Source organism: Poecilia reticulata, chromosome 7 (assembly GCF_904066995.2).
Source record: "Poecilia reticulata chromosome 7, P_reticulata-male-v2, whole genome shotgun sequence".
NCBI classification, from domain to species: domain Eukaryota; kingdom Metazoa; phylum Chordata; class Actinopteri; order Cyprinodontiformes; family Poeciliidae; genus Poecilia; species Poecilia reticulata.
Window position 1 is genome coordinate 27,088,977 of NC_088836.1, and position 22,316 is coordinate 27,111,292.

At 37.2% G+C, this 22,316-nt stretch overlaps 2 protein-coding genes across 2 annotated transcripts; one reads left to right on the forward strand and one right to left on the reverse strand.

Annotated features, from left to right (window-relative positions):
- Window positions 1-5,189: 5,189 nt before the first annotated feature.
- On the forward strand, window positions 5,190-12,963 carry LOC103467771 (transmembrane protein 198-like). Its single transcript, XM_008414438.2, has 5 exons — window positions 5,190-5,502; window positions 7,247-7,542; window positions 8,642-9,217; window positions 10,786-10,913; window positions 11,038-12,963. Exons 2-5 carry the CDS (start codon window positions 7,386-7,388, stop codon window positions 11,185-11,187), a joined length of 1,011 nt encoding a protein of 336 aa, XP_008412660.2. The 5' UTR covers window positions 5,190-5,502; window positions 7,247-7,385; the 3' UTR covers window positions 11,188-12,963.
- Window positions 12,964-14,795: 1,832 nt separating this feature from the next.
- LOC103467772 (matrix metalloproteinase-19-like) lies at window positions 14,796-22,159 on the reverse strand. Its single transcript, XM_008414439.3, has 9 exons — window positions 21,896-22,159; window positions 19,809-19,897; window positions 19,594-19,724; window positions 19,303-19,515; window positions 18,360-18,605; window positions 17,562-17,663; window positions 16,633-16,797; window positions 16,421-16,548; window positions 14,796-15,390 (listed from the first exon to the last, which is right to left on the reverse strand). Exons 1-9 carry the CDS (start codon window positions 22,010-22,012, stop codon window positions 15,151-15,153), a joined length of 1,431 nt encoding a protein of 476 aa, XP_008412661.2. The 5' UTR covers window positions 22,013-22,159; the 3' UTR covers window positions 14,796-15,150.
- Window positions 22,160-22,316: the final 157 nt, after the last annotated feature.

A 22,316-nucleotide genomic window follows, 5' to 3' on the forward strand; every position in this document is an offset into this window, starting at 1 on the left:
TTTACCCATTTATCCTGTGGGGTACAAACCGACCAGGTCCAGATCTGGAAGCTCCTTCAGTAAAAGGACAAAATGCAGATCAGATATTATTACAACATAATAAGTTTCTAAGAAATCAGACACTTTATTCCTGTAAATTATTGAAGAACTCGCTTTGTTTTGTTGCTTGTTAGACTGTCATATTTTTGTGCATGAAGCTCCATGTTCTAATCCTGAACAAAGAACAACAAGCCAATAAGTAAACAAATAAATACCAGTTTTAGTGTACACAAATATTTGTTAACTTTCATTTTATAATCTTGTAAAACAAATTCTAGACTTGTAATGATGGCTCTTTCTCTGCTGCTGAAAACTTAAATTTCATCATCATCTGGAGGTTTCTAGGGTTGGGGTCAAACATCACTGGCTTTTGGCCTGTTTATAATTTAATCCAGTGGAAATGAACATGATGCTGCCACCACCGTGTTTCATTGCGTCGATTTGTGCCAAACGTTCATTTAAAATTAAAGACCCAAAGTGTAGGTTCAGTTTAATCAGATCAACATTGATTTGGCCACCAAATTCAAGGAGATTTTATAGAAGCTGGACGGTATTATTTTGGAAATACCGTATTTTCTGGACTATAGAGCGCACCTCAATATAAGCCGCATCTACAAAGTTGTTTAAAAAAAACTGGAAAAGTACCTATATTAGCCGCACTGGGCTGTAAGCCGCTGATATCTCCGTCGCTCTCGGTTTTTCACAACGACGGGGCAGAGGGCTAAGGACGCAGCCCTCCGAACCATGGACTCGTTCACTTCCAAGTTTTATTTGCAGCGGCTCCATTTCCCTCCTGTACTACCAGATCGATCGCTTTCAACTTAAAAGCGAATGAACTTCTTCCTGTGGTTTCCATGATGAGGGGGGTTTGAAAACATTTCTCCGTTGTATCTGCTGTTAGCATGTGCTTGTTCTAAATGAAAATTAGAGCTTTCTTCTTTCATTTCCAATTTTGACTTCCAATGATTCACTTCCTGCTAAAGCGCCCCCTGGTGGTTAAAGAAAAACCCACAGAAAAGCAGCACCGGATTACAAGCCACATGGTTCGAAACGTGGGAAAAAAAGCACCGGCTTATAGTCCGAAAAATACGGTAAATGCTTTTTCTTGACACCCTTCTGCATAATCTAGAGATATTGTGAACAGATGAGCTTCTGAGGTTTTGGTCACAGCCGGTACTTTGCAGGAACACTCAGCTTTTCCCTGAAGGCTGCAAATACTTGAAGTTAATGTGACGAGAGTCCATGTGGGAGAGCTGCTGGTTTTACAGCTGAATCACATTGGATACATTTTTACATCACACAACCTCCAGGTTTTATAGGGTTGAATGGACTTTAAAGATCCACTGCAAATATATACACTGTATAGGAAACCAATCTGAGTAGATGCCTGGTGTTCCTTCACACCAACAACAAACATTTCTGTATGGATTAGTGGCTGCAGCAGTTTTGTACTTTGAACTCAGTAAACCTCTGATGTATAAAAACAGACATGTTAGTTCTTACACCCAGTTCTCATTGATAATCTTGGAGAGTTTTTAAGGTTAATCTCCTTGTTTGCACACAAGCTATGTGTGTTTCTGCTGATTTTATGGAACATAACCGACTGAGCGGTTCTTAAAAACTGGTGTGTTGTTTTCATTTTGAATATAAAACAGATTTTACTTTGAAGGATCTAACAGAAAATGCTTTAACTTTCTCATACAGAATCAATATAACTTCACTATCACAGGCGTTGGAGACAATCTGGTGACAGACGGTTCATTTCATTTAGAAATGAGAAAGAGTCCGTTCTGATCAATAGTCCCCACTCAGCAATCACATGTGACTTTCTGTGAATTGATTAACTTTGTCTTTTAATATTTCAGGAAGCAACTGAGCTTTTAGAGTGATCATTTATTTAGATTTATATTGCAGTATGCAGCATGTTAAACAGGCTCATTCTGTTGCTGTTCGACTGAAAAATTACAAATATGACTTGTCCACCAGCAGGAGGATGCGGCCAAATCAAAAGTAGCTTTTGCATGGCTGAGATGAAATGAAACAAGCTCCCCACCTTCTCTTCCACAAAGCACTTTTGTTGGTTTTTATTCAACTACTCAAATGTTAAAAGCATGCTTTCCTTTCATCTGCAAATTCAGAAGATGGAAAAGCATATTTGGTTGATGGAAGCATAAAAGGCTTGTTCTTTCTTTGGTACGTTTCTCACAAGTGGAGCCTAATTCAAGCAGGCAGCTCAAAACCTGAGCCAACCTTAGTGCCGCTCATCCGATCTAAATATTCAGTAGATCAGCGTCTGTCATTATTAATGTCCACTTTTCGTTTTCATGTGTTTAAAGTCTGCTGCAGATTTTTCTTTAAATGCTCTGCTCATACACAGCCATAGGAGGCAGGAATGGCGTAAGTCACATCAATAATATGTTACTTTTAATGCATCTTACTGAGATTTTGTGCGATAGACGAACACAAAGACATGCAAAAGTTCATGTTTTTCCTCCTTCTGGGTCAGAAACTCTTTGTTACACTTTGAAAGTTTTGTTCCTCAGAGCTTTGCGGCTCTAGAGAGTGATATTTTTGGCCTTTCTTCTTTCCAAAATAACTCACGTTTAGTTTGTGAACATAACTTGCCCCTGGTTTTCATTTAGATTAAGGGCTGGACTTTATGCATCGCGGTCACTGCAGTGGACAGCTATCTAAAAGCCATTTTCTTGTGCTGCTCATGGATTTTTCTATGTTTTAAATGCACACAGACCACTGAAGTGGACACTAGTGCATTATACAATACACTACCAACTACTGGCCCTCCACTGCAAGTGAAAGAAATGTTTTGTTAAATCCAAAGCAACTCAAGAATATCCAGTCCCTCCTTTTACTCTTGCAGGTAAAAAAATAAATAAATGATTGAGACATCAAGTAACACTACGGATGTATTTTCCAAATAATAATTTTGTATTTGGAGAAATTTACAACTGATCACCTTGAAAAAATATGTTTTCCCACTAGTTTTTTATGCCTTTTGGAAAAATAAATCCTGACATAAAGGCTTATAATTGATGCATGAAAGCGCTAAGTGTCGTGGGATAGATGAGTAGATAAAAATATATACTTAATTGCAGCTTATAAAGGATTTTTGTGGATTTAGCTTTCACATGAGGAACGGAGGAGCAGAGTCACCGGCAGGGGGCGACAAAGAGACACAAATCTAAAAAGCTCAGATATTCAGAGCCGCTTAGAAAACATTTGAGTCTGTGGCCTTCAACATCAACGCTTTTCTTCACAAATGCATATTTTTATTGTTGCTTTATATTATTTTCGCCATGTCTAATTTATAAATATATTTTATGGTTAGGCTGCTTTCACGCAATGAAAAATGCAAATTGTATCTCTGAATTACAGCAAAGGATCTTTTTTAAATCCAAAACTCCTCACTGTTTTTTGGGACTTCTAAGGTTGTCTCTGAGTGCCAACAGCAGCACCGCGCTATACTTGTCACTGTGGTATTTTAAACTACATTATATCTTTAGCTTGTTTTACTGCTTGCAGCTGCAGGGCAGAAATGTCTGTTTTTAGCAGCTGTAAAATCAAGTCTGCGACAGCTTTAATTTTAGCTTTTTATCCAACTGAGGTTAGATGGTGGAAATGGTGTTGAGTGTGAGTGGCACTTTGAGCAAACTGCATTAACGTCTCTATGCTTGGTGTACAACTGCTGGGATGAACATGTGTTGTAAAAGTCCATCCAGATGTTGTCATGGTTTGTTCTGATCAAAAATCCAGACTGGAAAACGACCAACTGGCATTTTTACAATTTTACATTTCCTGGTTTGAATTGTACTGGATTTGATGGAAGTGCATCTGGTGCAGCAAGAAACATCTACCCGTAATGTTTTTCTTATTTCTTTTTTTGTTTCTTTGTTTGTTTTGAAAGGATTAAACCAGATTATTTAGATTAAGGGTGTCCAAAATGTGGCCCGTAGGACATTTACGTCCACTCAAGCGATTTTCTTCAGCCCTTCACCACAATAAAAGAATATATACATTTTGTGGCCCTCGATTACTTTCATCTTGCAAACATACAGTCTTACTAGTCTTTATTTCGTATGAAGTATTTCTTTTTACACTTGAAATGCGCCAAAACTAACTTAAATTTTCAGGAAGTTATTGGATCTTGTTTTAAGACAGTAGTTTCTTAATATTGATTAAAAAGTACTGATACCACTGGTAAATCATTTCACTTATAACATGGGGAAAAATGTTTTATTATAAGTGAGATAATCTACCAGTGAAACCAGTACATTTAAAATAAATGTTAAGGAAATACTAATTTAAAACAAGCTCCTATTTTAAATTAATCCATCCATTTTCTTACACCCTTGTCCCTTTGTGGGGTTGGGAGAGGTGCTGGTGCCCATCTCCAGCTAGCGTACTGGGTGAGAGGCGGGGTCACCCTGGACAGGTCGCCAGTCTGTCGCAGGACAACACAGAGACACACAACCATGCACACACACACTCACACCTAGGGGCAATCTGGAGAGGCCAACTAGCCTAACAGTCATGTTTTTGGACTGTGGGAGGAAACCCGAGTAACCGGAGAAAACCCACACATGCACAGGGAGAACATGCAAACTCCATGCAGAAAGACCGGGGCTGGGAATTGAACCCTGAACCTTCTTGCTGCAAGGCAACAGCTCTACCAACTGCACCACTGTGCAGCCCTTATCCAGGAAGATGTTATCGTTTTATATGAACTGTTTGATGCAGATTTTAGTTTTCGTTTCTTTATGATGAGTTTAACAGCTTTTAAAACTAAAAATGTGTTTAATATTTTATTGAAAATCAATTGTTTTCTTCACTAACAACCAGAAATAAATGCAACAGTAAATCTGATCAAACGACAGACATTTATTTTCTAATTAATATTAACTTAAAATACAAGTAACGTAACTTGCAAGTAACTTAAGTAACTTACGTTACTTGTAAGTTAGTTTTGTTGCATTTCAAGCGTACTTAGATATTTTACTTAGTAAAATTTTGCGGTTTTGTGTGTGGTGAAAAGTTTGGACAGTTACTTTAATTCTCAGGTGTACAAGGACACATCTAGGTTCAAAGCTGAACCTATTAAAAAGATATGCTGGGTATCTTAAAGCTAGCAGACCTGCAGGTCAGTGTTCCTGGAGGATTATGGGTAGAGAGGGTCGAACTCCCTGACTTGGCCTTGGACTTGGCAGCTGTGTCGGTCTAACGCTGGGGGCAGATGGCCGCCCTCCCAGGCGTCAGCTGCTGACAAGCACAGATGACGGACTTACCGGTTGGACGCGCTCAGTGGGAAACAACACAGCCGATGTAGAAACTCCGGACAAACTCCTGCCTGAACGCTCCCTGTTTACAGGAATTGGACAAGCCGACCAGGATGCTAACGTTTCTCCTTTAAAGAGCACATTAAAAACCCGAGGATGTGAGCCGCTGCAGGTAGGCCATGAGAATGTTTTCACACGTTTTATCTTCTCATTTGTCACGTTTTCATGTTGTTTGTGGTAATTCAGTAGTTTATCTGACACTGCAGTAGTGTTGTTGTTTTTTAAAGTAAAATTAACAGAAAATCAGGTGTTTTTGTTGCTATTCTTTCATATTTTAGTATTAATGTTTTAGTTTTACCAGAGAAATTTCAACGTCTGAAAGTCTTCTAGTGCTTTACAGTAACATGATAAAGACTCACCTGCTAAAGCTCCTCTAAGTCCATTGGCTGACCGTAGGATCTGCCTCAACAGCTTATCTTTACAGGAGGCTAATGCATCCTGCAATCACACAATCAGCTGCAGGTGAACATGCTTAAAATGTTCAGAAAGTTTACAAATAAGCTTGAAATTATGACATTTACTTTATAAATGGTAATCTTTAATTATATTTTGTTACACGTCATCAGCAAATAAATGCTGTAAATACAAAACTATTCAAATAAATTTGAATATTTTGGAAAAGTCATTTTGTTACTTCCACATTATACCAATTAATTAGACAAATATGAATGTTTTAACACCTTCATGTCTCTAAATAATGATGATTTTCTGCTAACAGCTAATAGAATATTACATCAGACCAATAAAAAACTATTTTTAAAAGCAGAAATGAGGGATTAATTAAAGTATGTTTAATACCTGCTTGAGGGTTATCTTCAGAAGATAATTTTAATCTTAAAAACTGAATGAGTACTTTTACTCTTTTTGAATGCAGGATTATTCAAGTATTTCTTAAGTGTTTTTTGATTGACATTATTGTTCATTTTGGGAAAATGTCCATCCTGCTGCTTTTATTGGTGTCTAAATGTTTGTTTCCTTCTTATTGTTTGGCAAACTGAGGACCAAACCACATGCTCAGAACAATGCATGTGAAAAACAGAGGCATGGAGCCAGCAGGTCATTTCCTCAGCTGCATCCTGTTCTTAAACAAAACATAAAACTTGGAAGGGATGCTAGGTTTCCCTCTCTGCTTCCCGAATAGAAAATTTGGGCATGGGAAAAGGCACTTCCTCATCAGCAGTTTAAAAATGACCTGTTATGTTTCCGTGAATAGGTTGGGACAGGTCTAAAGGGGTTATACAAAACATGTTTGCCACACTTTTTTGCACAAAATCATTCTTGGATCATCATATTTTAATCTGGTCAGCTCTGCCTATGATGAGCTGCTGTCACTTTAAATCCAAATAAACTGCTGCTGGCCACACCCCTCCAACTCACCGTTTACACTCACATGTGAAAATACCTGCAAAAAGATGTGCAATTATACAACTGTACATCTCTGAAAAGCATTAGTAGAGCCTCCTGCACGACCAACTAGAACCCAGCAAATTGTTTCTAAATAATAAGTCAACAAAAAAAACACTTGTCTTTTACAGTAGCCATTGTAGAGCACAAACCGCAGTAAAGCTAGTTGACCAAACATGCTGGAGCTCCACTTGGGTTGCTAGGTAACAGGCTGGAATTCACTGTAGTTGCTAGGTAACGGGCGTTGCCTGCTGATCTGTGGCGTTACATTCAGAAGGTTTTTGAAATGGCTCACTTTTCAGACACCAAAAAACAGCTGGGTGATTGATTTTAAGCACTTGAGTTGTTTTTAGAAGCAGTAAAAACCCAAACTGAAGTACAGGGGAATTTCATGACTTGTCACTGTTTCAGTCTCTATCAAACCCTGAAATCATGTCCTTTTCTTTGTGCAGGTGCACATCAGGAAACGGTTTAATGCATGCTCTGGATCCAGGAACTTCCTCTTTGCTTGGACTTCCAGCTTCCCTCCTCCAATGAACAAAGCAGATTCATGTCCAAAGCAGCTGGGCAGCACAAAAGCAATAATCCTCCATGATGGCAGTGTCTTCACTCTACATTACACAGGAGCCTGGAGCTGGAATCACTGAGCTGGATATTTGTGTTCTTAACAATAATGTGCAATACGAAGTCATCCCGTCTGTCGTCTGCTCCGTCTGCCTTTCATTCGGCCTCATCTACTGCTTTTTTGGTGCGTATCCGCGCTGACATTAGATGCTAGTATTAGCTTACACGAAGCTGTTTTAAATGTTTCAGTAGCTCACCTGTTGGCTTAAATCCCCTGAGGCAGACGTCTGCAGGTTGCCAGGGGTTTAGAGTGGATAAGTCCAAAGCTGGAGGAGGCAGATGGGAATCTAAATTTTATACACATAGCGTTCATGAGACGCCACCTGTTGCGCTGAATGAAATCCCACTGATGTCATGGTGTTAAGGCTCATTCGGTTTTTAACGGGGATTTTGTGTTTAATGTGCACGCATTGCAACGTGAAGCAAACATTTCCCGTTCTGCTTTCACTGGGAGAAAATGTTGAGATGAATCAGGCAACCATGAACCCTGACATTACGCAAACACACATGCTCCAAAGTCCGTGTGTTTACATATGGCAATACATTTTACATTTTATCAGACCAGCTAGTCCAAACATTACTGAAATAACCTTAAAGTTTCTTTCCATAAATGCCCCAACTTCCTAAAATACTTAACTCTGCAAAGAAATGAAGGTGCTTCTTATCATAAACATAAAAAACTAAAATAGTTGTTCTATGGAGAGATCTGGAAATTGATCATAAGTGAAAGTATTCAAACTTTTGTAACATTTCAGGTTACAACCAAAAATTTTAATGTTGTTTTAATTTATTTTCAATGGTAACAGAGTTGTGCTAAACTGTAAAGTGACATGGAAAACACGCAATTATTCAATATTTTTTACAAATAAATTGAGAAAACCTCTTATGAGTCATTTATTAATCTGACTGCACTTCATTGGTTGTAATGTTAATTATGATTCAATATTTCGTGGCCATCACGGACTGAAGGGCTTCGTTCGTTTCCTCTGCTGCCTTTGCTAAAACTACAGGGAGACTACAATTCTACAGCGCAGAAAATTGACATCATCGTTCACAACTGTTTGCTGATTGACCCATTAGAAAATCTACTGGAGGAATCGAAGTAAACGGGAGAAAACCCAGACTGTCTGTGAAGCGAGAGTTGAATCGAGTGGAACAGCGCAGGGAGGCTAACAGGAAACTAGCTTCGGAGAGTCTAAGATTGCTATTATTTCTTTTCGCAGGCTATCGCTGCTTCAAGATGGTCATGTTCTTCTCCGGTTTCATGTTTGCCTCATCTGCCGTGCTCCTGTTCTACCATAAGGAACCGGACTTCACGGGTCAGCTGAGAGAGGACGCCAAGGCGGGCATCGGGCTGGGAGTCGGCGTGCTGTGTGGACTGTTTACCGCGCTGGTGTCCACGCTGGGACTCCTCCTCTGTGGCCTGCAGCTCGGAAGCCTCCTGTCCCTGTCCATGCTGGTGATTGTGGGACAGTTTCACAGCCTTGCTCCGGTGTGGGTGCCTCTTTGTGCCATACTGGCCGCCAGCATCGCGTCTGCTGTGTTCACGCTGCAGTGGCAGAGGCTGTTCAGCATCTTCTACACGTCTGTGTTTGGAGCTACGACCGTGATGCTGTGCGCGGACTACATGGTGGGCGCGTTTGTGCTGCCGCATCAGGTGTATGACGTGTTTTGTGAAGCGGCTCCGCGACCCTTCTGCTGGTTTAACTGGGCGATCGCTGGGATCTGTCCTGTTTTGAGCACCGTAGGCGTGTTGGTGCAGTGGTGGTTTACTGCAAGAGGAGTTTCACACTTTGAAGGTGAGTTTTGTTCAGTTTGCAGTCACAAAGGTGGCTCTTTTGAACTTTTTTACATTTTGCTTCTAAATTACAACAAACTTAGACACTGTAAACATTTGAAGGTGGTTTAACTTGAAAATGAAATTTAAGTCAACAAGAAATTTGTTTTGGTTTTAACTCAGAATTAAAGTTTGTGAAGTTTATTTAACAACAAGAGACAAGTTGTCCAAACATTGTTTTTTAAATAAATCTTGAATTGTGAGTTTTAACTAAATGCTGCAATTTAAACCAAATAATTTCACAACATGCAAGAAAAAAATCTGCCCTCACCTGGTTAAAGAGCCACATTTCTCTATTACTTTCACTCACAATATTAAGTTAAAATAACTACTTATTTTACTTTAGAATAATTTAAATTCTTGTTTCAAATTACATGGACAAAATTTCTGCTCTGATAATGAATTTTATTGAACATTTAGTGTGAACAGGACATTAAAATAAACATTTGCCTCAATAAAACACAAGAGTCAGATCAATGTAACACACTTCTCCTGATACAAAAACGTGCAGCTAAGCATTCTGGGAAATGGCTGTCACCCTTGTCTTTTTCTTCTTTCAGTTTTTTAAGTGCTAACTTAAAAACTCTAATTTATTCAACTCTTGGAAGTTAACACAACTTACAAACTCACACATTTAGGTTTAAAATATAAAACTTGCTAAATTTACTTGACTTGAAGAGTAGAAAATAGTAGACCCAACTAAATGTTGCTCAAATGTTTTACAGTGAATTTGTATGAAAGGGATTTTATTAGATAACTCAATACAAAGTAGTGCAAACTTGTAGAGTGAGAGGAAAATAATCCATCAGTCGTCTGTACCTGCATGTTATTTCTCCACGTTGCAGGTTTGACTTTTGCAGAAGGACAATTTAGAAAAGCCATTTAGCAGATCAGTCAATCAATCAGTCAGGTTTATTTGCAAAGCACATTTCATCAACACGGCATTTCAAAGTGTTTCACGTCTTGAAAACATTTTTAAGACCAGTAACAGATATTGGTACATTTTGTCAAGTTCCATCATGAAAATCATCAACACAACAAAATCATGACCACATGTTGGTCAATGTTCCATTTATTATGGCTAAGCAGTAACTCTAAACTGTTTTTTATTCGCATTAATGACATTCACTACGTTGTATGCAAGAAGCTCTTGGCTTTTGAATCTAGAACTTTATTCTTCCAAGACAATAGCAGTGATAACTGAGCCCTTTAATTTTATTACTCATTAAATATTTTCCCTTAAAACAAACCACCATCCTCCTACTGCATCCTGTTGTCGTCTTCTTTGTCGTTTTTGCCAGTAGTAACACCGGCAGTTTACATTTATTTTGATATGGCAGAAAAACCTCCTCAAAAAACTTTTTACTGAATAATATGATCTTTTTTTAAATAATTGCTTCCATTAAGGATTTTTTTAAATTATACAGCTCGTGTTGATTTCTCACATAAAGTTTTTGATTGGGACATTAAATGTGAAAAAGTTCAAACGGCATGAGTAAATAAATGATTTATTTTAATTCTCTTTTCCAGGTGCCAATAAAAAACAGAAGAAAAATGAAAATAAGCAGAAATGTAGAGAAGGAAGGAGAAGACCCCGGCCATACCGTCGGCGCAGGCCTCCGCCTCTGAAGCGATACGCTGGAGATGTCCTCGCACCAGTAAGAGGCTCAAATAAAAACATAAAATGAAAAAATATCCTCATTTCATGAGAGATTGTTGATGAGTTTTTGTCAGTAGCTGGTTCGTGTAACAACGCGCTCCTCTCTGCTGCCTGCCTTGCAGAGTTATCTCCACAAACTCCAGGAGCGTCAGCTGGGCACCGGCTCCTCTGCCAGCAGCATCAGCACCATCACTCACACTCTGATCGACTTCAACTTCGAGACGGGCTCCATGGTGCCTCTGACCTCCGCCTCCCCCATCTTCACAGTCTGAACGAACACAGCTAACCGAAAGAGCAAATCTCTGGGAAAGTAACTTTGAACTGTTTGTTTTCACTAAACTTGTTCAGATATTTCAGTTTCTGCTTTGGATTTCCTTCACAAGCTTCGTTAGACAGTTACCATCTTTCCTGATTGTTAAATTACATTTATTATTCCTCAGCCTCGTAATTCCAACATTCTTTGAGAAGTTTTATTCTCACAGTATTCACCTTGAAAAAGTGTGCTGTTAAATGTAAATATTGAAAAACTTTTCTTTTTTAAAGGTGACCTTTTATGCTTCCAACCAGGTTAGGATTGGCCTACGGATTATTAAAAATGTGTTCATTCCTTTTTTTTTTTGCACAAAATCATTCTTGGATATTGAGATTTTAGTCGGGTCAGTCCTACCTATTTGAGTTCCTTCTTTGAAAAGCATTAGTAGAGCCTGCTGCACAACCAATAAGAATGGAGCAACTGTTTTCTGGATGGTAAGCCAACAAAAAAAACGCTTGACTTTTCCTGCAGCCATTGTACAGTGCATACAGCAGTAAAGCCAGCTGACCAAACATGCTGGAGCTCAGCTTGGTAACGGCACAGTGCCCATTGATTGTGGCATGTGCTTAGATTTAGGAGGTTTTTTTAAATAGCTAATTTTCCAGATACCTAAAAACATTAACTTATTACCAAAAAACAGTTTTTAATCGCTCAGGCCCAAATGGAAGTAAAAAAAAACATGCAAAATGTGAATTTTGCACAATAGGTCTCCGTTAATTTTTTCTTCATGTTTGGAACAGTCCATGCCACTTGATGCATCCAGATCCAAACCATATCTTACTTGGGCAATGATATGGATGACCTGATCAAGGCATATTAGAACAATATTGGCCAAACTCGACTCCCAACACCTGTTGCTCTTGTACTGGCTGTGATTTCATGTCAGCTGTATCCGTGATGTTAGCCAACAAGCTTTGTGGTCACGGTTTGTGCGTCAGATTTTCTAAACATGGCAGCCAATTATTATGTGCATGACTGGCAAACTGTGTCAGTCTTTATGCTGTATTATAGGCTCTGCATATTATTTTGTTGGGTATTTTCCTAACAAAGTGACGAAAATTGGCTGCTGCAGCTTCCATGCACACAACTAGAAGCTACGGTTTTGGAGCAGAAACTTTTGTACTGTTGGGTTTCCACTGGCTGGAACCTCACTGAGTTATCAACAAGTCGTATAACAATAGAGAGTAAACATGCTAACATTAGCTTAGCGCTGTGGGAAACTGCTGAGCAGGAAAACGTCATTAGCAGTAGCAAGTTGAAGGGTGTAGTTTTACTGAGAGAACAAAATATAAATTTTTAACCAAGTTATGCCTGTGTTGACGGCATATTAAAGCTGTCAAGATTCTGTTGGGACAAAATATGCAAAGTAAATACTGCATATGTAAAATAAAGGGATACGTGGATCATGAAATTGATGGACTGTAGTGTGATTGTACTCAGTTTACAGGCATATGCATGGCATTGATTTAATTTGCTTTTAATGTGAAAACCAATTAAAACATGATATCTGTAGATGCCCAAATTACTTGGATTTGTCTGTAGGACAAAAAAAAATCTTGATCAGGACATTCTTAACTCACTTAAATAAGACAAGTTAGTTTGCTCAAAGTAAATGTGAATAAAATTGTTAACTGTGGACTATAAACTACTACAATGTTGAGTTGGGCCAAAGCCTCAGAGCTTTTATTTCCTGTATCTTATTTTAAGCTTTATTAAAATGATTTTTTTTAAATTACACTGGTATTTTACTTTATATGAATGCAAACTAGAGATAAAATCCATCCATCCAGGGGAGAGAAAAAAAAAGACTTGTTTTAGATATAGTTGCTGTTTTCTCAACAAGAAAAACTGAGCGATGCACAAAATACAGTGTTTGTCATAGTGACAGAATTATGAAAATATTTTGTTTCTCTTCAGTGTAAACTGAATAAAATGCCAAGTCATTTTCTTAAATGCACTAAAAGATCTTTAGTAAATCTAAAAGTTGTTATTGTAACGAAGATTGTTGTATTTGACAAATTTTATGTTGCCTTTTTCACTTTAGACAACAGTAAACTCAAATATTTGTTATTTTAAATTCTTCTGACATCATCAGGTGAGGTGAAGGATCTCTCCGTCGATCCAATCCGCCTTCATTAGTTCAACATGCTAATCCATCCACGGATTGTTTGCTTGAGAGGTAAACTTTCTAACAACTAATCCAAATCCTGTAAAGGTTCTGCATCATTCGCCACGCAGGTGGATTCACCTTACCTGACCCACTGACACAGGTGAGAGTGAGGCAGACGGCTCAGTAATCTAAAGTTAAAAGCAGATGCTTGAATCCTTTTTATTCTGTTTGTTAAATTTTAAAATAATGAAATATAGATTTTTTTAAGTAACTGTTTGCTTGCTCCAAATTCCAAAGGTTATTTAAATTATTTAATGTTTAGTTAACTTGTATTTTAAACTGTATGAATAGCTTTGCTAGCTCTGCTAACAAATTTTCCCAGAGACTGAAAGTTTGATTTTTGTGATGCTGCTCCAAAATATTCACTTTAATGTCCTTGTGCTACTTTGTAATTGATCTATTTGTTTTCTTGGAGACTTTGTGCTTTTTGAAAACCCATTTATGCACAAGTTTAACTCCTGACCAATTCCTCATCATGATGCTGCCACACTGTGCTTCATGTTTGGAAATTTAATCGGTTTTCCAGCAGATAGCATCAATGACAAAAGCATTTAGCAGGTTGTGCATAATGAATTTCAGTTATTGATGTTTTCTCCACTCTTCCACGAGAGCATGAGTAAATATCAATAAATTCCAAAATATGATTAAATGCAGATGCTCTGTGCAGCTTAAGGAGATAAATTAAAAAATTTTAAGTAACTGGCGCCCTGAAGAAACACATTTCAAATGGGAATGTTTTTCAAGAACAATATTTATGTTTGTGGCACTATGAATGCTGTGCTGTGTAGTCACTGCCATACAGAAATGTAAAAAATAAGGAATAAAATGTGGTTTTTTTATCAGAATTTTGTTGTTATCCCAATATTGCGATAAAATTCTGAGTCCATATGGCTTCGTGTTTGTCGAGTTGCCTTTCAGCTCATGTTGGCACAGGACTTTCTTTAATGTTGATAAAGACAATCAATAAAGACATCTACTGTTTATACTTGCATGTATAAATTGTTCCTCACAAATGAGACTAACTTCTTCTTGGCGGATTTCTTTAGATTTTCCTATAATGTTACACGAGGAGGCGATGTGTTTGAGGAGCTCACCTCCTCAAATGAGCCTTCATTTAACTCAAACATTTCAAATTAACCTATCAGAACCTTCCAAAACTACGACATCATCATTTGGGTTTTCTTATATGATTTTAAAGAGAGCACAATTTTAAAAACTCTGCTGCTCTCTTAATATGGCATTTAGCAAATGGATGTAATTTTAATAATCCTAAATGACCTAAAACAGGAAATGTTGAGACTTTTCTGATCTCCGACAGTCAGGGAAAATAATGTTATTTGTCTCTTCATACAGTTTATGAACATTTCAACAGTATATTTTCAGTTTATTTTAATCAATTTGACAAGGCAGGTAATATTTTATTTGCTAACACAACCTATTTCATACAATCTACATAAATCGCAGAATAAATATAAAAACAAGTATACAGTAAAATACACTAGGGAGACGCTGTTTCAGGGTAACATTCACCGACTACAATACAGACTAAATAAATGAGAAAAAATATGACTATAAATATCTGTCATGTGTTATTCTAACTTTTATTGCAGTAATACAGTGTCCTCTATTCGTGAACTGTTTATAGTAACAGTATATTTCTTGAATCTCCAAGAATCTTGAGTCAAATCCTTCCTCTCTGCTGCCAACGTGAAACATTGTGCCTGTGTTGAACGCCTGGCGGCCCCTAGTGGCTCAGTCGTCGCATTGCATCCAGTTAGATGCCGTGTCCTGGGGATACTTCTTCTCCACTACTTGATTCTTCTGGTTCACACGCCAGTGCTGGCTGCCTTTGAACATGTACACGTAGCCGTCTGTCCACGTCACGGCAGCGTCCGTGTTGCTGGGTACCCCATTGAAGAGATCCCCGATCGGTCTGGGGTACGAACGGAGGTCCGTGGGGCCAAATTCATCCCACGGCCAGTATCCAGAGCCCTGAAATGGAGAAAAACGTAATATTTGACGCAAGAGGAGTCGCAAAAAAGAGAGAGAGAGAGAGAGTAAGTTGATGGAAAGGCTATTTCTGTTTGACTCTGAAATGTTATTTTAATAATCGTCGATTAATTTAGTATTGATTGGCTAACTGAAATCTACAGACTCAAAAAGAGTCAATTTCCTGAAAGAAAACACCGTGAAATAAATAAATAAAATAATTTTTTTTAGAATTTTAAGAAGTCCTAATTGAACGCAGAGAAATTTTTGCAGCTTGATCTTTATGTGGCCTGAAATAAAAATGAATTTAACGCCACTGTTATATAGATAGGACTGAAACGATTAACCGGATAAATTGTGATTGGAATAATCAACTAATTTAGTAATCAATTAATAATAAACTGGAGCACACAGACACAAAAAGGCCATTTGCTAAAAGACCAACCTTTTTGGTGAGTAAACAAGCAAAAAATGTACAAAAATATATATATATATTTGCATTTAAGATAAAAAAGAAATGCTTTTTTCCAGTATATGTTTTGCCCAGAACTCCTCAAATGGCATAATTTTAGATTCACCTGATTCAAATTCGGTGAAAATATAAGAAATCTCCTGTTAAGCACCTTTTGCTATCCAGTTATGAATAGGTAAATCTAAAAATTAATCAACATATCAACTCTATTTTGGTGTGGAGATGAGCAGAAAAGGTTGAGCTTTTCTCTTGTTGATTGTAAAAGGTTTTTTTAGCTGCAGATCCATCCTTTGCTCCAAATAATGAAGCATTCACTAAACAAATGGTGTTATTGTATTTTAGGTGATAAAATGGCTATTTTATCATTTTAAAAAGAATTTCATTATTTGCTTATTTGCATCTTCTAATGTCTTTCTAATATTGTTTTAAAAAGGCGTAAGCTGCTAAATGAAAAATGTAGAGAATGTACCAATGATTGTATTCAAGTAATCATCAGAATAGTCAATAGAATAATCAGTTATTAGAATATTTATTAGTTGCAGCCCTACTTCTGTTTCTTACTTTCAAAAAGATCAGCTTCTTGTTCTTGGGGAAGTAAAGAGCTGAGTCGATATTTCCAGGAATGTTGGTCAAACGTCTAGGGAAGCCTCTGTCGAGCTTGGAGCCAGTATACCTCCACACTTTGTCTCCTGAAAAGCAGAAAAACATGTAAAAATCACAGAGAGTTTCTTTATTACGAATAAAACTTGGCCAGCAAAAACAACTGGATCCACCTTTCAGGAAGTAAGATTTTCCAGTCCGCTGAGAATAAACAGCTGCATCGATGCTTCCTGGCAGCTCCTTCCACAGAGCAGAAATCACAGTGGGAGTGTTGAAGCCAGAGCTGGACACCGTCCACACATACTGTCCACTGAACACATAAGTCTTACTCGGAGGAGCTGAAGGAAAAACAGGAAGAAAATTACGTATGTCCTCTTGAAGCAAAGTATTACGGCCATTGTAGATACAAAAAGAAAAAAAAGGGAAGAGTAAATGTCCCCCAAAGAACTGAGATTTATCTCAGAAATTTTCTAGAAAAATTCGGAAATTTCTGAGTTTGAAAAGTTGAACATATCCTAACAAAAAAAAAGAAGCCCTCCAAAAATCTGAAATGTTTTTCATAAATTTTCTTGAAATTTCTGAGTTTGAAAAGTCAAAAATTTGTGAGAAAAAACTCAGTCTTCACTAATCTGGGAGATCGCCAAGTTTATTTTTCACAAATTTTTGACTTTTCAAACTCTGAAATTTTCTTCCAGAAAATTACTGAGATTAATCTCAGAATTTCTTTTTTATCTTGCAAATTTCTGACTTTTCAAATTCTGAAATTTTCATGTTTCCCAAGAAAATTTCTGAGTTAATCTCAGATTTTTTTTTTAGCTTTTTCTTGCAAAATGTTAAGTTTTCCAAACTGATAAATGTCCATGTTTTTTGTAAAAAATTTCAGAGATTAATTCCAGAATTTCTGAGATTCTTCTTGCAGAATTTTCAGAAATTTTCTTGTTTTTTCTAGAAAATTTCAGTTTAATTCCAGATTTCTTTTTTTTTTTTGCCTTTTCTTGTACATTTTCAGCTTGTCAAACTCTCAAAACTATCATTTTTTTATGAAATGATAGCAAAGACATTAATGTTTTACTTAAGTAAAATATAGAGCTAATCTCTGTACCTAGCATAACTGCATCCAGTTTGGCTTTGCACGGATCTGGGGCAGCGCCTCGCGGCACCGGCTGGTGAGGAATCACAGATGGAGGACTGTTCTCTGGTTTTCCTAAAAAACAGAAACAACTACATGTTATGTGAACTGCTGCTTAAAGAGGAAAGTCATATTTTAGAGGTAAATAAATTATAAATCTAAATATATTTTTATGAGCTTTACTGTTCATGTTTTAAAGCTAAAAAATAATTTTAAAAAACTATCTTAAAAACAAGAAGTGAGTATTATGTATGATGTCTATGAATTGAGCAGGTTTTAAGATCATACCACAAAGGAAACTAATAAAAAGAAAGCATAACTAATAGCGATGGCCTTTTGGGAAGCAATCAGTAAAGAAATCTATTTGGACATGTAGTCAGATATTTCTGAGTTTGAAAACTTGAAAATTGGCTAGAACAAAAGTTTCCAAAAGTCTAACATGTTTTTCTAGAATATTTCTGAGATTAATCTCAAAATTGATCAGTTTTTTGGCATAAACTTAGACTGCCGTGAAAAAGTTGGGTATAGGTGACATCTGGGCAAAAAAAGTGGATTTTGGCCACATTTGCTTACTGTGTGAACCTGATCTCTGTCTGCATGGTCATATGGCAAATAATCAACTATGTATTTAGGGGTACAGAGTGTTTTCTTGTTTTTTCTGAGCAGGAGAAAACAAGGATCACAAGTTAAAAGTCTGAACAGACCATATAAAAGCTTATGCATCCTTTATTAAAAAAAAACAATTTCTCTTTCACCAGATTCAAGCATTACCATACAAAGCTTGGATCCCCTTTATATCATCCGGATGCAGCTTGAAGTCAGCGCGGTATCCGATATAAATGGGTCCCATAAGCGCGCTGTAGTACTGCGAGTGGCCCAAGCCGAGAGCGTGACCGATCTCATGAGCAGCCACAATCCTCAGGTTGGAGCCGGAGCTCTTTCCCTCTGTCCACAGTTCATCTTCATCAAAGTGCACGATGCCTGACTCGGGAGCATCAGCGTGCGCTAAAACGTGACCTGTGGGCGAAGAAAGAACGTCATCTCACTCTTTTTCAAATCTCACCTTAAAGGGGACCTATTATGCAAAACATTTTGCAGATAATTGTACTTCCATTTGTGTCTCAACTGCTTCTAAAAAACACCCAGCCATTTTTTGGTAAAAAGTTATTGTTTTTTGGTGTCTGAAAAAGGAGCCTTTTCAAAAACCTCCCGAATGTTAAGTCACATTTGATGGGCACTGCGCTGTTACCTGGGTGAGTGTTTGGTCAACTGGTTTTACTGCTGTATGCGCTCTACAATGGCTGCTGGAAAACACAAGTGTTTTGTTGTTGACTTACCATTGTGCAGGAGGCTCAACTAATGCTTTTCAAAGATGTACTGTTGTATAATTATACATTTGTTAGCAGCCATTTTGAATTAGGGGGCGTGGCCAGCAGCAACTTATTTTGATTTAAAGTGACAAGACACCCTAAAACAGCTTATTCTGAACTGAGCAGAGTAAAACTTCATTATCTAAGAAGGATTTTGTGCAAAAAAATGTAAAGAATATGTTTTGTGCAGCCCATACACCCATCCTAATCTGTTCAAGGAAGCATAATAGGTCACCTTTAAAGCAGAAATGTCTACAAACTTGAATTTCAGAATCAGAAAAATTTATTGTCATTGTCAGAAAGACAACAAAATTGCAGTTTCAGTGATCTAATTTTCCTCCCACCTCGTCCATCAAAGGGCACGGGGCACGACTTGTCTTTTGTGTGAAAGGAGATTTTTATATCTGCCCTTCCTTGGTGCAGCTCCCTGAACTTTAAAGATGACACGTCGCTCCAGTACTTGAATGCGGTCTGAATGGCCTGCCGGGTCTTTGAGGCGCCCAGGTCGGGGGTGTAATTGTAAATGCGATACGTCAGCATCTTCTTCCGCCAGTAACCTGTTCAATAATAACCGTAGTTAACGCTTACACACTTCACCGGTCAGTGAATGTGTTTCACAGAGGAAAGATACTCACCCATAATTCGATATTTGAGAGAATTGTTTGTGAAAGAGTCTTCCAGACCGCAGCGGGGCTGCCTCATCATTTCCAGTGTGGATGAATCCAGGTTTCCAGACACTTGAAGGTTGGATACTTTCTGAAAGATTCTGACATGGACATTAAACTTAACTCTCATTGATTCCAATGAATAGCCAATAATAAATGAAGATGTGAACCTCATTTAGCGTCACCTCAGGGCTTCCTCTATTTTTTCAGGTGGAGGGTTGAGATGTGTGTTCTCCAGTGGGATGTGCAGGTAGCCATACTTCCTTAAATATGCCTAAAAAGAAAAAGGAATCAGTTTAACAGCCGGGCACCAAATCAATTTATTGAACCCTCGAGGGAAGGGTTACTGCCACGTTACAATCATAATCTTCACCGTATTTGATTGTGCATGTGATTCCAGGGAAGTAAATAATGTTTTACAAATCAGGAAGACTGACAAGTAACAAAATTGAACCACTTTTTTTTTCAGAAATTACAGCTGGTATGAGGAGTTTCTACCAGCTTTACAGATGTAGAGACTGAAATTCCTGCTCATTTTTGTTTACAAAATTACAAAAAGCTTAGTTAAATAGATAAGATTCATGAACGGCAACATTCAGCGTAAGTTACATGACAAAACCGGTTTAAACTGGTTTTTCTTTTAGTGCAGTTATATTGTTGCATTACTGCCCCCTTATGGCCAAGAGAGGTATCGGTGTGTTAATTCACTCAACTAAATTTTGTTCACACAAAGCTAAATTATTTCGTATGTTATCTTTACTAGAATTAGAATTAATTTAACACAACAAACACATTTTTATGTGTTAACTTGAAATTAAATACTAATATTTAATTCCAATATTCATTAAATATGAATATTAATTCCCTGTTTCACATCTTTGAGGGCAAATTTGTAATTGGATTTAAGTCCAATTAAACCCATTTGATGAAGTCATGCTAACACACTGCAAAAACACAAAACCTTGTCAAATATTTTTGGTCTAGTTTCTAGTGCAAATGCCTTAGCACACTTGAAACAAAACATTTTCCTCATTGTTGTGAGCAAAATAATCTGCTAGTGGAACTAGTATTTTTAAATACTTAAAATAGCATTCTTTAAATCAATATTAATTACTCATTTAAAACAAGTTTCTATGTTGCTGAAAAAAATATTGTAAGTTAGTTTTGCCATATTTCAAATTGGTAAAATCATCAGAAAACCTGGGATAAATGTTCACTGTTATGCTGATAATACCCAACTATATTTATCAATAAATACTGATGTGTTTGTTGGGTAGACAACAGACATAAAGACATAAAAATCTAAACAGAAACTGATTAGTCAGTTTTGCATTGGCCCCCAAGAATAAAGTAAAGAACCTCTGTGTTATTTTTGACCAGAATATTGAAGTATCATATTAAACAAGTTTATATCATTTCCTATTTTAATTTCGGGGATATTGCCTAAATTAGAAATATCTTGTCCAGGAGTGATGCTGAAAAACTAATTCATGCATTTGCTACTTCAAGGCTGCTTCAGCTGATCCAAAGCAAGAGTTCAAACAGAGAAATCTCCTATTTCAGTTTGTTAAATCCAAATTATAATTCAAGGTTCTCCTTCTCACATATGTAGCTCTTAATAATCAAACTCAATCGTATGTCAGAGATCTGATTGAATATTTTCATAACAGAGAACTTCACTACATCTACAAACTCTAGAAGTTGAATGTAAGGCAGATATTTTAGTTATCAGTGCAAAATTATCAAAATCAAATTAGCCAGTATTGCTGGGGATATTGCTGAGATAATGACTATCAGGAATCTGCTGGGAATCGCCTTGAGATTTATTATAAATTACTGATATTTAAATAAACTGAAGTGCATTGAATTTCCTTTGCCTGCCAGTGAATGACAGATTGAAAAACCCTCTACGGGATGTTCAAAACTCAGGATATTACTGTATAAACTACATTTTAATCTTTTCGCAACTTTACTTTTTATTTGTTTCCATGGAGCTTAAAACAAAAACTTCATGGAAAAGAGTCCAATTCACGTTGAATTTATGTCATTAAAATGACAAAATGTTTACAACTAAAGGGGCATGAATACTGCATTATACACAGAATATGCTCTACAAACTTTAAAAAATGTAATTATCCATTTAATGATGACAATAAAAAATCTAATAAACATTTAAATAATTGAGTATTAAACTGAGTTTTCATTTATAGCTGCTAAATTCCCTCTATCTGCAGTAAAACTGCAGCAGCACCGCGGTTTAGTTTTTTCTTACCACTGCTTCGGTGACGTCCTCGCTGCTCAGAGCAACAGATGAAGCTGTTGTCAGCAAAACAAGAAGCACCATTAGCTCCGGTCTGCAGAACATTTTCCGCTTTGGCTCCTTTGCCATCACAGATGAAAAGAAAAAACTGTCTAGAATAAAGTATGTTGGTTTCTTTTTTAACTTAATGCATGCATTAATGCTCTGTCTTTGTAGCTGTAGCCACAGTCATCCTCTGTAAATTAGCCCTTTTACATCTGCGTTGAAGCTGGTTAGTTTGGGCACTCGCTTTTATAGCGAGTATTTGTTCCAGACATGCCTCCTAACCACACAATAAAACCTTGACAAGGAATGTGAAGAGTGGAGTATAGAAAAAAAACATGCTAATTTCAGGCACAAACTGCATGATCAACTCTTTGCACACCATCATTTT